The following is a 15,105-nucleotide window of genomic DNA, read 5'->3' as shown; positions in this document are numbered from 1 at the left end:
TATTTTAATGTAAAACAACATTGATGATGGTAGGTGAATGATCGGATGATTAAACATCAACGTGTGATTTTCCATCATGAAAAATAAATTCCAAAATGATGATGATAATCCACCAAAAACAATTATTACTATTACTACTATTTAGATGATGTTGAGATGATGCTGTGAAAGTTTGGTAGTTTCATGATGTAAAACCACTCCGAAAATCATCATGTCCTCCTAGAGTAGAAGAATGTTGACTATTTTTTTTATAGATTGTTGAAATGCAAAGTTGAAGAAATTGAAGTTTACAAACTATCCTACTAATAAAGTTGTTTTTGAATTTTAATTATGATCTTAAATCTGAATAAAGTAATCATTAATCAAATTTTTGTAAGAGTTCCTTGTTCAATGGTACTTTGAAAACAAAATCAAAAAAAAATAACAAACTCACATCAACGTGTACATAATAATGGACAATAGCTTGAAATTGGTAGTTGTTGGTGATGGCGCCGTCGGAAAGAGTTGTCTTTTGATTGCCTCCACCACAAATTCATTTCCCGAAGATTATGTTCCAACAGTTTTTGACAATTACGTAAGTAATTTGATGACAGTTAAATTGATTTCGGAAGAGTGCTAATGTGACATATGGAAATAGAAATTATAATGTTGGATTGTGGGATACTGCTGGTCAAGAAGGTATGTTGAAATTGTTGTTAATAATTGTGACAATTTGACAATTGACTAGATTATGACAGATTGAGACCTCTTTCATATCCAGGAACTGATGTCTTCTTTGTTTGGTATGTTTTTCAGTGGTTATTTCTCTAACAAAATGATTCAGTTTTTCAATGGTCAATCGAGCTTCATTTGCAAATGTCAAATCAAAATGGATTCCAGAATTGATTCATCACTGTCCTGATATTCCAGTAAGTTGACCATTCCATATACCAATGTATTCATTTAATATTCCCTTTCTATTCAAATAGATCATATTGGTTGGGTGTAAGAGTGATCTTGTCTCTGATGCGGATCGTGACTCAATAATCACTCAGGAAATGATTGAGCAAATGGTACAGAACTCACCTGCTTCAGGATCCATTGTTACAAGCTCTAGAACCATGTACAATATTGATAAACTCTTCAATTTGGCAATTTCACAAGCAATTGACGAGTCCAAATCTTCAAAAAAAGGAAGAAAGAAGGTAGTGATTGGAAACTCTGAAGATATTGAACCAACTCCTCCTGTAATGCCTCCAGCTGGTAAAGCTCCTTGGATTTATGTGGAAAGCTCAAATTATGGCAAGGGTTTTAAAAACCTTCTGGATAGTGATTTTTGCTGTGATACCAAGTTTGTTATTTACAATTCCACTAAGGACATTGATGTGGAAATTAAGGCCCATTCATTGGTGTTGGCTTGTGTTCCCTCCAAAGTTATTAGAAAATTATTCGATGACGTATTGGTGTGTAGAGATGCTGGAATGAATAGCTATTCACATGAAGCATTTGAAAAATTGAGTGCCAAAATTAATGGAGGTAGAGTGAGTGGTTTCTCATCTGTCTCTATTGATGAGAATGAGCCGAATATATTGAAATTCAGACTCTCCAACACTATTCATCATAGGGCTTTCAAATCCCTATTGGAAATCCAATATTATGGAGGATCGGAAACTATGCTGGAAAGGTGTAAAAAAGATCAATTTCTCAATAAGGTCAAGATTGCATCTACCATCTTTGAATGTGAATACACTGACAATATAGTCAGTAATTACCAGAGAGGAGAGGAAGATGTGTTCAATGAAAGTATTGAAACCTATCTTAATGATCTATTGGGTAGTGAAATTAAGAAAAAGTACTTTGATAAGAAAACTCACTCCGATGTCGAAATTGTCTTTTCCACAACTGATTCTTCCAAGAATTTTCAGGGACACAAACTATTCCTCTCTGCTAATTGTGATGTATTCAGAACAATGTTTGAGGGCAATTTCGTAGAGCACTCATCAAGGCAAGTAGATTTGAGTGGTGAAATTGGTGAGAATGAGAATAGAATAAGTGAATTCCACGCCCTATTCGAATATCTGTACTCTGCTCACTCTACCATCAATGAAAGAAATGCTGTTGGATTGTTGAGCTTGGCCAACGAATATGGCATGTCTGGATTGACCTCAATGTGTGAAATTTTCATCTCGAAAAATATTGACAAATCAGTTGCTCAAGGAATTGAAAAAGCTGACATTGACATTATAGGTCTACTATTACTAGCTCAAACTTATGAAGCCAATCAATTGGCCAACTTTTGTCTCCATTTCATCTCTACAAATTATGGTCCAATGAAAGCAAGAAGGGAATGGGAACTTTTGACAGGTGAAAATCTGAAACATGTTACTGAAAACAAATGGCCACCAGATTCATACTTTAAACAAGTTGAGGAATATGAAAAAAAGATGGAAAAATATAGAAAGAGATTGAAGAAGAAGCAATCAAAGAGTGGTGGTGCTGATGAAGATTCACAATTTGATTCGGAAATTGATGATGAAAAGAAGAAATGTTTCATTCAATAAATAATACTCACACATTATATCATAACAAAATTTGTTGCAACAATGATGTATACTTTACTACTAGTTTTTATCCTTAATTGGGTTGAATAACATTTTCATATAGTAAATTGAATGTTTTGGTGAAATTGCAAATGTCAGATTTACCCTCATTCTCAATAACATCCTTCAACAATTGAATAATCACATCAAAATTATTAAATTCCTTCATTTTCTTATTGAGTTCGCTCAATACTGATTCTTTTAAATTTCCATTTTCCCATTTAAATATTTCAGAAATTGAAACATTACAAACAATTGCCAAAAATAATTGTGACAAAACTAAAGCAATACTATAATAATCATGTTCTTTTGTAAATTGAACCAATTCATCTGTAGGATAGTATGCCTCTGATATAAATGGAAAGAAAATATTTTCTTTTTTAAAATTACATTCTGGAAAAATGTTCAATGTTGCTTGTTCTTGTCCTTCCACTTTACAATGATTGAAATCAATCAAAATGAAATTACAGTTTGAAACATTTGGCAATGCTTCCAATATTGAGCTTTTTTCTTTGGCATATGATGTCATGACATGTTTTGTAAATAACATGCCAACATTTCTAATTGAAATATCACAATGAATAATATTATTTTCATGTAATATATTAACTGCTTCAATAGCATCCATCATTAACTTGATAAAACATAATAATTTGGTATTCAAATCTTTTTGGTTCAGGTAAATAATGAAAGTAATAATATCACCAACAAATTGTGAAAATGTTATTGAATACTGTTCGAGTGATTGACTGTTGTGGAACCTATGTGGAAGTGTTGAAATTTATTCTCAACGATAATCCATCCTCTATCAAATATTGTTGGTTCTGATTTGGTTGTAACTGAAATGTTTTCAAAAAACAATTCATCTAATTGTGAGCTAGTTATGGACAGTTTCTTAAATTGAAAAATCTGATTAATATTGTCATGCTGAATGGATTTGATAATTTGCATGCCTTTCACATTCTCTGAACTATTATCAAAATAGTGAATTATCTTTAAAAACCCATTATCAAGTTTAAAATAGAGAGCTACCTTATCATCATTTCTTATTTTCGTAGCAATTTTACCATTAATTTCATATTCTTGAAGTATTTCTTTCAAATTATCAGAGTAATTAATTTCTTTGGTGATTGTTGAAACTTTTCTTTTCTTTGATCCATTTTCTTTCATATTTCTTTTTCTCTTATTGGATGAATTTCTTTCATCATCATTGTCAGTTTGTTCTTCTTCAGTATTTGGATCCTGTTTTTGAAATTGCAGCTTTTTGCTATTGATTTTGAAAACAAAACCTTGCAAACTGGTCAGTACTAAAAAACCAAGAACCATTACTTTGGAACATGAATTCAAATCAAATTCATTCAATTTCGAATAGGGGACAAGAACTAAATGCATTGTTTCTTTTTCAAAAATTGATTTTGTAATACTAATTTCTTCTTCAAACTTGAACTCACTATTTTTGAAATATTCTTGGATATTACTTTTCGCTTGTGGGTAAATATTGAGGATATTATTTTCTGATGAGAAAAAACTTTCATAAACCATCACAGAGCCTCTTCTTCTCATTTTTCTATTAGATGTATTGGATGAAGACAACAATTCCTTTCGTTGAAACTTTTCTTCAATTTCTATTTCCTCGTCATCGGATTCTTTGTTCTTTTCTCTTGTTATTTCTTGAGGTGATACATCAGTGCTGCTGCTGAAGACAAGTTTGGACATTTTTTATGATTTCGGAACACAAACAATTAAGCCAATGATCATCCAATATCTGCAATATGGCCCTTTTCAGGTTTTGCAGTGTGGTGGAATTTATTCTTCACATGATGGAAATTATCTATGCAATATCCATGTTAATATGTTAAGGAAATAATTCTGCTAGTTTGGAAAAGCTCTTTGGGAGATTTTCCTTAGTCATCCAAACTTCTTCCGTTTTATATTCGCTTCTCTTCCTCCTCTCTTTGTCTCTAATTTTTGTGTTTAGTCTAAAATCATGGTCAGCATTAACAATAAATAGTCTACATAAAAGACGATTTTGTCTGCCTTTGATTCTTGTGTTGAGATTTACGAGTGGAACATCAATTGAGTTCAATCCAGAAAGCATGTCATTGGGATCGGTTGGAATTGAGTTGGTTTCTTCTACACATTCTATAACTGCATTCCAAAGGTATAGATCGTTCATATCCTTAATGTAATCTTCACTTAAGATGTCATACATTTTAAATCTCATTTTCATATCAAGATTGTTATTTTTACGATAATCCAAAGTCTCTGTTTTCTTTCTTATGAGTTTTTCTACAGATTCTAGCTTTCCTTTTGGAGGAGAAAAGTTTTTGAAAGCACATCCTTCTTCATCTATATCGCGCTCAGTATCTAATCTCTGCAAATCTTCACTAAATCTTGTGAAAAATCGAGTTATTTTTTCAATGAACAAATGTGGTATCATGAATTTCTGCATATCCTCGTTGATGAGATTGATGGCTCCCTTCAGTTGTTTGATCTCTTCATCGGTAAACTGTTTCACACAATGCTGAAATTCTTCTTTGATATCATCTGGTAATTCGGTCAAATCCTTGTCTAGCTCCTTCATCATGTAGGAAAAAGTAATTTTTCCATATGAAAACTTATTCTCCATGAAAAATCCCTTTCCTTCTTTCATAATAAGCAAACCAGAGGAAACAATACATCCTTGAGTATCTTCTGTATTAATTTTTGTAAAGGTAGTGGAGGATAAACTTGTGCAATCTTGTGTAATTTGTAACTCGTCTCCAAGTGCTAGATCACAACTAGAATCATAAATCACATACATTGTTTTAAAATTTTCTGGTTTGGTAACAATGGAATGTAACTGCACTTTACCACTGGCAAGGTACTTGTCAACTACCACAAATTGAGAGTCTTTCTTGAGTTGTTCTGGTAAACTGTTTTGAAGAGCTGACTTGTTCTCAGTTGTTTGGGAATGATGCATATTCAAATCAGAGTCTTTCTTGAGTTTGTTTTTAAGAGCTGACTCTGACTTGTTCTCTGCACGGAAAGGATGTTTCCTTCCTTTACTTTTCTTTTTTAAAACTTGGAAACCTTTATAATCTTCAGAAGTAGTGAAATCTTCATCAGTAGAAGGAGCATTTTCTTGCTTGTGAGAAGTGGATTCTATTTCTTGATCGGTATCGTTATCGCTTGTGAGTAGGTTGAAACTGTTGAAAGACATTCGAAACTATTTTGTTAATGGTGTGTAAAGATGTTGTTGTTGTATTTTTTTTTGGACCTTTGTGTCAGTTTTAAAATAGCTTTTGGAATGACATGATGGTAGATAATTAACAAGTGATGTGATACCTTGGAGTGTGATCAATCATGTAATTCAATTCACACAAAAGTAGATTCACCAATTTAACAAATGAATTAATTCAATTTACAAAAGAACATGATTATTATAGTATTGCTTTTTTGTCACAATTATTTTTGGCAATTGTTTGTAATGTTTCAATTTCTGAAATATTTAAATGGGAAAATGGAAATTTAAGAATTAAAATTGAATGAACTCAATAAGAAAATGAAGGAATTTAATAATTTTGATGTGATTATTCAATTGTTGAAGGATGTTATTGAGAATGAGGGTAAATCTGACATTTGCAATTTCACCAAAATGTTCAATTTACTATATGAAAATGTTATTCAACCAATTAAGGATAAAAACTAATCATTTTCATGTCACGCTTTCAGTAAAGATTAAATTGGTTACCCAATTTATTCAAGCAGGTTAGCATCAATTTTGTAATGTTCTCTACAATAATCACAAAATGTTCTCCAAATTGGTTTGTTTTCTGAATCAATTTTGTAATTACTTTCCTCAACTTCTTTCATCATTTGACTTACCATGGGTCCCATCTGTTTCAAATGATTTTTAATTCCAAAGTTTACAATGAAATCGCTCTGTAAAAAACCACCCATGTTAAACATTTTCAAATCAATGATTCTGCATCTGTCAACATCATCTTTCTGAATAATAAATCCACCAACAGTTAGGAATTTGTTTTTTTGTGTAGTATCACTGTTACATGATTTGTAAAGTATAATGGTTTCTACTAGCTCATTACCAATGAATTTGGCCTTAGAAGTCACAACAGTTTCATTATGACGTTTGGAGAAGAATTTCCCTAGATCTATTGTACATGAACGAACTGCACTTGAATACTTTCTGGATGAATTGTTAATATCCAATTGTTTGTAATCTCTAAATTCTCCACAAGTGAACATGCCATCTTGTTCTGCAAAATCAAACGAGAGAAACCCCTTACTTGCTTTGTGAATATCGTACGGATGATAATAGACATATTTCATGGTTTTTGTGCCAGAAACACTCGTGTAATTCTCTTTTGAGGTAAAGACATGAACTGAGTTAATTTTAGATTTTTCGAATAGTTTCCAATCGGATGTACTTTCAGATAAATGCTTAATAAATTCAAAATCTGAATCAAGTATCGTGCTATAGACCATATCTTGTTCCTTATACGAAAGTAAATCTTTAAACTTTTGAATTCTGTCATGTTTGATCTTTAAATCTTCAAACAAGTGTTTTGGTAGAATTGGCAAATTATCTTGCAACCATTTTTTACAATATTTTGCATTTTCATTATGGAAATAACTGAAATAATCTTTCATTTGATTGATAATCATTACAACCAAAATATCCAATTGATAATCTTGAAATTCCTCATAATCCCTGGCAATATCTTCAGACGATAGATCAATTCCTGTCGAGGTGGATGATCTTTTCTGTTGAAACTCTTTCAATTCTTGTTGTTTCTTCAAAAACCACTCTTTCGAATATTTGTGTGATGAAAAAATTGGCAAAATCTTTTGATTTTCCTGCACAATGACATCAAATTGTGACAGAAATGGAAACTCCACACTCTGATCTTCCTGAATCATCAATCCTGACTCATCACTCTGTTTAATCAAATCGAACAGATACGAATTACATGTTGTGAATAATTCCACTTGATTTTTCACAGTTATTGATCTTTTCCTTTTTGGATCATAAAACCAATCCAAAAGTTGAAGTTTTTGAAGGGAAATTTGTGAGGATTCTTCTAATTCACCTGAAGAAATATATTCTTCGAATTTGTATCGAATTTCTTCCACGTTAGATTGTGTAGGTTTCGTCTTGGCTGCGGACGAAACACTTCGGCTAGATTTTAATGTTTGGGAAGAAGATTTCTTGGAGAGAACGTTTTTAAAGCCAATAACAGCTTCAAGTGGAATCGTTAACAGTTCATAACCATCACTCGACATTTCTAATGGACCTTTCGAATAGGATTTCGAATAGGTTGTTAAGTTATTTTTTTTTAATGTTTGAAAATGATTCTCTTCGTTTTTCATCGTGTCAACTTTCGTGAAATATCAAATTTCTTAAAAGACATGAATTGCCCAAACAAACTAAACTTCAAAATCTTGAACATTAGTTCGGGAAACGACAATATTAATAAGAAACAAATAATGTTGAAAGTTAATTAGTTTACAATCACCAAATAATTTACAATCAACTTTTAATCCGAAACCAAATTTCCGGAACCTAAACTTATTCGAAACAACAACTTTATTCCAATTCATTCGGATCCACCTTAAAATATTCTCTACAATATTCACAAAACGTTCTCCACACCAATTCCTTCTCTTCATCCAATACGAAACCTTTCTCCCTCACCTTCTCCATCATCCACTCAACCCTCGGTTTCAACTCTTTCCTTGATTTTGCCACAAATAAACTCAACGCAAAATCAGTTTGTAAAATTCCTCCAAAATGATACATTTTCGAATCGATTATTCTTGTTCGATTCGTATCGTCTTTTTGTAGGATAAATCCACCAAGTGTGAGGTATGGATTCTTGGTATCTGAATTGCATGATTTGTAAAGGAAAGTAGTTTCGACTAGTTCAGTATTGATGAATTTTGCTTTGGTGGCAAAGATTGATGTGGTTTGACGTTTTGGCAGGATAGAGTTGAGTTGTAAACTGACAGGCATGACAACTGTCGAATACTTTTTGGAAGAATTATTGACATCTAGTTTTTGATATTCTTGACACTCACCAAGTTTGTAAAATTCAGAAGGACGATCATATTTGTATGATAACATTGCTTTGGTCAACTGGAGAATATTGTAAGGTTCATAATATACAAATTTGTGAATTTTTCCTTTTGGACAAGATGTGAAATTCTCCGTTGATGAAAATGAAAGAATTTCATTGAGTTTGCTGATGGAAAGCATTTTCCAACTGGAACTTCTGAGATTCGACAAGTGGTGGATAATCTCAAAATCTGCATCGATAATTTTGGGAATGGAAAAGCCATCGTTGTGGCTGTAGGCAAGATGATCTCTGTATTTTTGTGTTTTTTCTGCAGCACTTTTTAGACATTCGAATAAATGTTTCGGTAGCTCTGTAATGTTTTCTTGCATCCATTTTTTGCAATATTTGGAATTCTTTTCTTGGAAATATAAGAAATGTCCATGCATTTGATTGACAAACATGGTGATCAAAATGCCAAGTTGATCATCTTGATATTCCTCAGTTGTGTGCTGAAAAGTTTCGTCCACTTTCCATTCCAACAATTCTTTCTGTTTCTTACTAAACCAACTCTTCAAATATTCATGACTGGAAAAAACTGGCAACAACTCTTCATTCTCACTCACAACACAACTAAACTGTTTAAGGAAGGAATATTCCAAACTATTGTTGTGGATAATGACAGAACCATCTTGTTCAATACCCTTAATGAGTTCATAAAGATAAGTATTGCAAAGTGAAAAGACATCTCTAATGTGATAGAGAGGTTTTCCTTTGATTTTCATTGACTCACAGAAAATGTCAAGAAATTGTAATTTTTGACAAATGACTTCACTGTCGAATATTGGCAAGTTATCGTAAAGATATTCTTCAAATTTTGTTCGTAAGTCTACAGTTCGATACAGACAACTCTTTCCAGAAAAGGTGTTTCGTCTTCCTTGACCAAAAGCATTCGAATAAAAACTTGAAGCACTTTGAAACGAAACCCTTTCACTCTCTTGAAAACAACCAATCAACACTTCGAATGGAATTTTAGGAAGACATTTGCATACTTTAGGCGGATTCGTCTTGTTTCTAAATGACATTTTTTTGGATTTTTGTAGGTCAGCAGCTGTCATAGCGGTTGCTGTCATAAAAAAAGATAAGTGTTGATGGGAGAGATATTGTTCTTGCGTTACATGTTTGTTGATATTTGGAGATGTTGGAGATGATTCATTACTTTTTGGTTTTAAAGATAAAATTTTGAAAAATATTTTTGAAATAATTTGCTAATTTTTCAAGTTTGAAGAGTGACAATTGGAATTGAAAATTAAGAGTACGAGAAAAGCTTAATAGAATAATTTTAAAAAGAAAAAAGCAAAATGTAGGGGGCGAGGGGGAATCGAACCCCCGGCCACAGCTTTGGAGGCTGCGATGTTACCATTACACCACCGCCCCTACACTATTTTATCTATCAAGTCGAATAAAACGAAATTACGTGATCACATTTGTCTCGTTTATTGCTACAGCGTACTATATATTGGCAATGACTAATAATATTATAGTTAATTATACGATTATTTATTGGATGATGTTGTTTCTGTTGTTGAGGAAGAGGAATCATCATTGCTGTACTTGGTCTTGCTATGTGATAAATCAATGGTTCTTACTGCTGATTGTCCATACAGAGATTTCACATCAACATTGCAATACTGTTTACAATAATCAATCCAAACACGAGCTACGTGATTCTCCTTCTCATCTGGGAATGGAAATCCATTATTCTTCAAAAGTTTCAATACATTAATTAATCCTCCATGAACTCCTTTTACAACTTTCTTATTAATTATTGGATTGTTAATAATTAGGGAAGAATTCAAAACACCCCCAAGATTTCCCGACCTCAATTCACAATATCTAGTTCTGTTATTATCAATTTTAGAAACGAGACGAAGACCCATGAATTTAACCTTTCCCTTCTTGGAGTTACTACTTTCGTTTGGTGATAAATCACATGATTTGAACAATATCATGTGTTCAGTCAATTCGTTACCCACAAATACTGATCTACATGAAATAACTTGCTCTATACTTCTCTTTGAGAAGACTGAACTTAAATTGAATGTACCCGAAACTGTTGCAGAGGGATACTTGTGCAATGAATTACTAGCATTGATTGGATGATAATTGTGGAATTCAATATTCTCAAAGGCATATGAAAAATGATGATCAAATGAGAAGGATTTCACAACATCCTCCATTGGCAAATTAATATAACCAACAATTTTGGAGTTTCTCAATTTCAAATTATCGGTTGTGTAATCTCTCTTAGTGGTCCACTGCACAACATTTCCAATATCCTTGTAAGAGCAATACCAATCTGGTGAATATTCCTTACACATATATCTCAAAAACTTCCAATCCTTATCAATGACATGTTGTGAAACAAAATCACTGGCATCAACTGTGAATTGAGATTGCGTACTCTCGTTATATTCCAATTTCTTACGGTACACTTCAATGACATAGGTTGGAATCGATCCATTCTTTAAACCAAGTTGAACCCATTTGTGAACATAGTTTTGATTCTTTTCTTGATAGAGAACAAATAAATCTTCCAATTCATAGAAGAACATGTCGCATAACATGTGAATTTCCTCCAAAACACCAACTCTGTGCGTTGGTTTTGGAATTGGGTTGGAACTATTCTCAGTAATGACTACATTACTATCAGAAGTGCTTGAATCATCACTGGCAACACTGTCTCTTCTCAATTCCTCAGTTTCCTGATAAGAATTTTCAGGTAATAAACTAATGGTTGGTCTAGCATGGAGATTATCCAATGAATTGTTGGTTTGCTCAGTAGTAGTTGAAAAAGATGATTCCTTCTCCTTGGTTTCTTGTTGATTCAACAAAATCTCATCAGAACGAAGTGGTGGATAATCCTTAGAGATGGCATCTTGATACTTTTCAATTAAAAATTGTTCAAATCTCGAATGATTCATCCATTTGAACTTTTCCTTATCAGGAATGACTGTTTCCACAATATGTTTGAAATATGGATATTCATCTTCACTTTCTGGAAGTGAATGCCAATCATCAAAATGAAAAACCAAATGATGACAGTAAACATCCAACAAGGTCAAAACAGTTGGCACATCTTTCAATAATTTTGATGGTTTTCTAGTACTTCCATCATAGAAATAGTCCATAAACAATAATTTAACCTCAAACTCTTCATCCAATTGTGGATTCTTCAAATGTTTTGATTGGCTTCCACAAGATTTCACAAAGTCCAAAAATCTATTTCTCAATGCATCAACAGAACCATAGGTCATTGAAACTGGACCATTAGCCAATGAGGAATCCATTACTGCAAGTGACAGAGAGGTATCTCTCTGAGTTCCATTAAAAACCACTCCATCAACACTATTCGTCTTGTTATCTCGACCAGAAATGAAATTAGCTCCCAAACTACTGCCTCTCTTTTTAATGTTTTTCTGAATTTGGGAAGCATCAAAGAGTGAGGAACTTCTAGAGCTTGGTGTTGATTGTTGTTGCTGTTGTGGCTGTGTTTCTTCATTGGATCCAAAACTTTGAGAAGAAACAAACGAATCATTATTCGAATTGTTATTATTATTGGCTGCAGAGGTTGAAGTTGTTGAAGTTGATGGAGGACTAGCACTTCCACCACTATTAGTTGACAAGGCAACTGAATATCTTCTAGAACGTTCTCGGAGTCTCCATCTAGATTCTAATGATTGTCTATTAATTCTGTGAGAGTTATTTCTTGGACTGCTGCCACTTGTTGAGGTACTAGAAGCAGTGTTTTGCACATTGGTTTGTGAGGAGTGGTTGTTATTGTTAAAATTTTCGAAATGTTGTGTTGTTATTGACATTAGGTATGTTTAGAATAGAAAGTGTCTGCAGAGGTGTAGTGGGAAATAACAAGGCAGTGAGTGGAAGCCTTGTTGTGTGATTTTCAATGTGTTGGTGATGATTAGACTTGGTCATGACGATACTCTGCTTTGGGTGTGATGAATTTTTCTTTGATTCTTTTTTGTTTGTTAGTCAACTTGGTTGGTATTAATTCTATCCTAATCTGGACGTGAAGGCCTCTCATTGGAAATATTGTCCACCATTGATAGGTAGTCATACGGTTTAGACAGGTTTAGTTTTAGAAAAAAAGAATATTGACAGTCGATGAAACCAATAGAATAGTTTCGAAGAGATTAGATTTGGATAATATTCATGTTGTTTAATGAGCGAGGTCGGCGCATGTTTCAATGATATTTTCCTTAATGATGTTCATTACCTTTAGTATTCACCACCAATAACAGCTCGTGAATCTTCTTCCAAACTAATTTCCTTGTAATCGAAATTACCCAACGTTACACCATCGAGTCCTGTTCTGATATAATCATTTTCATTACTCGTGTAGAATCCATCCTCTCCTCTTGTTAGAGCTTGTTTGGCTTTCCATTTGGATTTCCAATTATTGGCCTTAATATTTCTATCAACAACATTTGCATGAAGGAAACTGATACTTGTTGGAGCGACAACAATTCCAAAAATTACAATAGATGGCAAGTAGAGGAAGAGTGCCTGTATGATAACTTCCAAAATGGAGGATGTAGCATTGTATCCACTTGAAGCATAAACAAAATTCTTCAATACCATGTTAATAATTCTCACAATTGGCAATATTCCAAGATACAATCCCAATATTAAACTGATAATTGACACTCTCTTCAAGTGTCTTGATATAATTACAGGAAGAGAAACTTTGTGTGTAAGTCCTCTCAATATAAATGTGAATGCAATAAATAATATTGGAATACTAATATCAAATACAAGAATAATAGCTACAAGGAAATAGGAAGGATTAGTTCTAGTCAATGTCAATCCAATAAATCCACAACTCACACAGAAATAGTACAATCCAATGAATGCCCAATATAGTCTTCTAGTAATTCTTTCCATTCTCTTACAATTTGTTGGTTTGTAATAGAAGGAGGCATTATAGGCCAACTCTGCCCAAAACAATGCCAACAAAATGTAAGTTGATTTAATCATGATAGAAGTTGCCGAGTCCACAACATTAATCAATGGACAAGTTCTTCTCAATCTTCCAGTAGTACTGTCAAGATATTGGAAACAAGTATGTTCATAAGTACTCTCGAAAAAGTATTGCAAAAAGAAGGCATGTAATGTCCTAATCCCAAAAGTAATGAGAAATTGAAAGGAAAATTGAAGAGGAATATTCCACGATAAAACTTGTGATTGTGAATCGTAACAACAACAAAAGAGAATTCTCTTAATATTCTTGAGTGAAATTCTACCCAATACGAATGATCCTCCCTTCCTTCTACTCATCCTATAGGTTTGTATGCAACAAATAATGAAAAAGACAACAATCAAAGTAAAGGTAACAAGACACATCCACGGAGGAAAATGATCCAAAATAGCTGAGACTGTCTGTGTAGCTGTAGTATTCGACACTGATTGTAAAATAGAATATCCACCATTATTATTATACATTTCTCCATCATTATTATAATTTACATAATTATTATTATTGGTATCAAAAGACAAACTTCCAAATAGTGATGATAATAACCATGAAGTTCTTGTCGATGCATATTCTTCTATATTTTGATCCGTATGATGATTCTGACCACCAACACTGTTGTGTAGTATAGATGAAAATGTTCCGTATGATGATGTTGAATAATAATCCTTGATCAACATATCAACGAGTTGGGACCAAGTCGAATCTATGGTCATTTTTTGTTGTTTGTCTTTTTCATCTTTTCCATCATCATAGTCAGCTGTAAAGATTATCGTAATCTAATTGATCATGATGATGATGATGGTAATCAAAGGCTAAGGAATCATGATGAAATTGTATGAGGTGAAAGTAAGCTTGAATGGGAAAGAAGTGTCTGGTTAGTTTTTTCTTGTTGGAAAATAAATATCAAGCTCCTCGGAATGAAACGAAATTGACTCCTACTAGTAACAATATAATTTCACACATTTTACTTCTTTACTAGAAAGCGCAGTTAATTGTCGTCCTTCTTTTCCGCTTCTTGTTCTAAAAATTTAAAAAATTTAATATTTTAAAAATGTAACGGCTAGTTTTGTCGTTAATTTCATACCGCGCCAATTATTAATTTCCATTCAAAAAAAACTTCTTGCTTCCTGCCTCGTTACCTTCACAATGCTCTTCTTTCCCTCCTCATCGATGGCATCCAATAAAGAAGAAGCAGATTGAGGCTGAACAATTTCAAAGCTTACATTGTGTATAACCTCTTCAATTACTCCTCCGGCATCAAAGTAAAAGAACGGACTTTGACCATCAATTCTACCAAATGCCTTGAATGTTTCCTTCTCTAATTGATTAAATTCCTGTTGATTCTAGTACAGATTATCCTCTCTCGGACGGAGAGGAATGGAGTAATCACAGATATCAAATCACCAACTAACCAATG

General features: G+C 33.0%; 6 protein-coding genes and 1 non-coding gene across 7 annotated transcripts in view; 1 reads left to right on the top strand and 6 right to left on the bottom strand.

Moving 5' to 3' along the window:
- Positions 1 to 451: 451 nt before the first annotated feature.
- On the top strand, positions 452 to 2,540 carry NAEGRDRAFT_74404 (rho family small GTPase; the record flags this gene model as incomplete). Its single annotated transcript, XM_002670646.1, has 5 exons — positions 452 to 574; positions 612 to 678; positions 728 to 782; positions 824 to 908; positions 969 to 2,540. The coding sequence occupies 5 exons, from the start codon at positions 452 to 454 to the stop codon at positions 2,538 to 2,540; spliced, it is 1,902 nt and encodes a 633-aa protein (XP_002670692.1).
- Positions 2,541 to 4,198: 1,658 nt separating this feature from the next.
- NAEGRDRAFT_59658 (uncharacterized protein) lies at positions 4,199 to 7,952 on the bottom strand (the record flags this gene model as incomplete). The annotated part of the gene is made up of 3 exons (XM_002670598.1): positions 4,199 to 4,286; positions 4,397 to 5,787; positions 6,447 to 7,952. The coding sequence occupies 2 exons, from the start codon at positions 7,950 to 7,952 to the stop codon at positions 4,435 to 4,437; spliced, it is 2,859 nt and encodes a 952-aa protein (XP_002670644.1). The 3' UTR covers positions 4,199 to 4,286; positions 4,397 to 4,434.
- A 201-nt stretch (positions 7,953 to 8,153) lies between these two features.
- Positions 8,154 to 9,753, bottom strand: NAEGRDRAFT_59657 (uncharacterized protein; the record flags this gene model as incomplete). The annotated part of the gene is made up of 1 exon (XM_002670597.1): positions 8,154 to 9,753. The coding sequence occupies one exon, from the start codon at positions 9,751 to 9,753 to the stop codon at positions 8,170 to 8,172; it is 1,584 nt and encodes a 527-aa protein (XP_002670643.1). The 3' UTR covers positions 8,154 to 8,169.
- Positions 9,754 to 10,001: 248 nt separating this feature from the next.
- NAEGRDRAFT_t697 lies at positions 10,002 to 10,072 on the bottom strand. The gene has a single exon. It is a non-coding gene; the product is annotated as a tRNA-Trp (tRNA).
- Positions 10,073 to 10,191: 119 nt separating this feature from the next.
- Positions 10,192 to 12,513, bottom strand: NAEGRDRAFT_74399 (uncharacterized protein; the record flags this gene model as incomplete). The annotated part of the gene is made up of 1 exon (XM_002670596.1): positions 10,192 to 12,513. The coding sequence occupies one exon, from the start codon at positions 12,511 to 12,513 to the stop codon at positions 10,192 to 10,194; it is 2,322 nt and encodes a 773-aa protein (XP_002670642.1).
- A 418-nt stretch (positions 12,514 to 12,931) lies between these two features.
- On the bottom strand, positions 12,932 to 14,401 carry NAEGRDRAFT_74398 (uncharacterized protein; the record flags this gene model as incomplete). Its single annotated transcript, XM_002670595.1, has 1 exon — positions 12,932 to 14,401. One exon carries the CDS (start codon positions 14,399 to 14,401, stop codon positions 12,932 to 12,934), a length of 1,470 nt encoding a protein of 489 aa, XP_002670641.1.
- Positions 14,402 to 14,794: 393 nt separating this feature from the next.
- Positions 14,795 to 15,105, bottom strand: part of NAEGRDRAFT_74397 (uncharacterized protein) — a gene marked incomplete at both ends in the record, with an annotated part of 1,074 nt that continues 763 nt past the window's right edge. The window contains one exon of the mRNA XM_002670594.1: positions 14,795 to 15,006. Within this exon, the coding sequence (XP_002670640.1) occupies positions 14,795 to 15,006 (212 nt within the window). The remainder of the gene's footprint in view (positions 15,007 to 15,105) is intronic.

The sequence above is a fragment of the Naegleria gruberi genome (assembly GCF_000004985.1).
Source record: "Naegleria gruberi genomic scaffold NAEGRscaffold_69, whole genome shotgun sequence".
NCBI classification, from domain to species: Eukaryota; Heterolobosea; class Eutetramitea; order Acrasida; family Naegleriidae; genus Naegleria; species Naegleria gruberi.
Note: the sequence above shows the minus strand (reverse complement) of the source record. Positions and strands in the feature narration are given on the sequence as shown.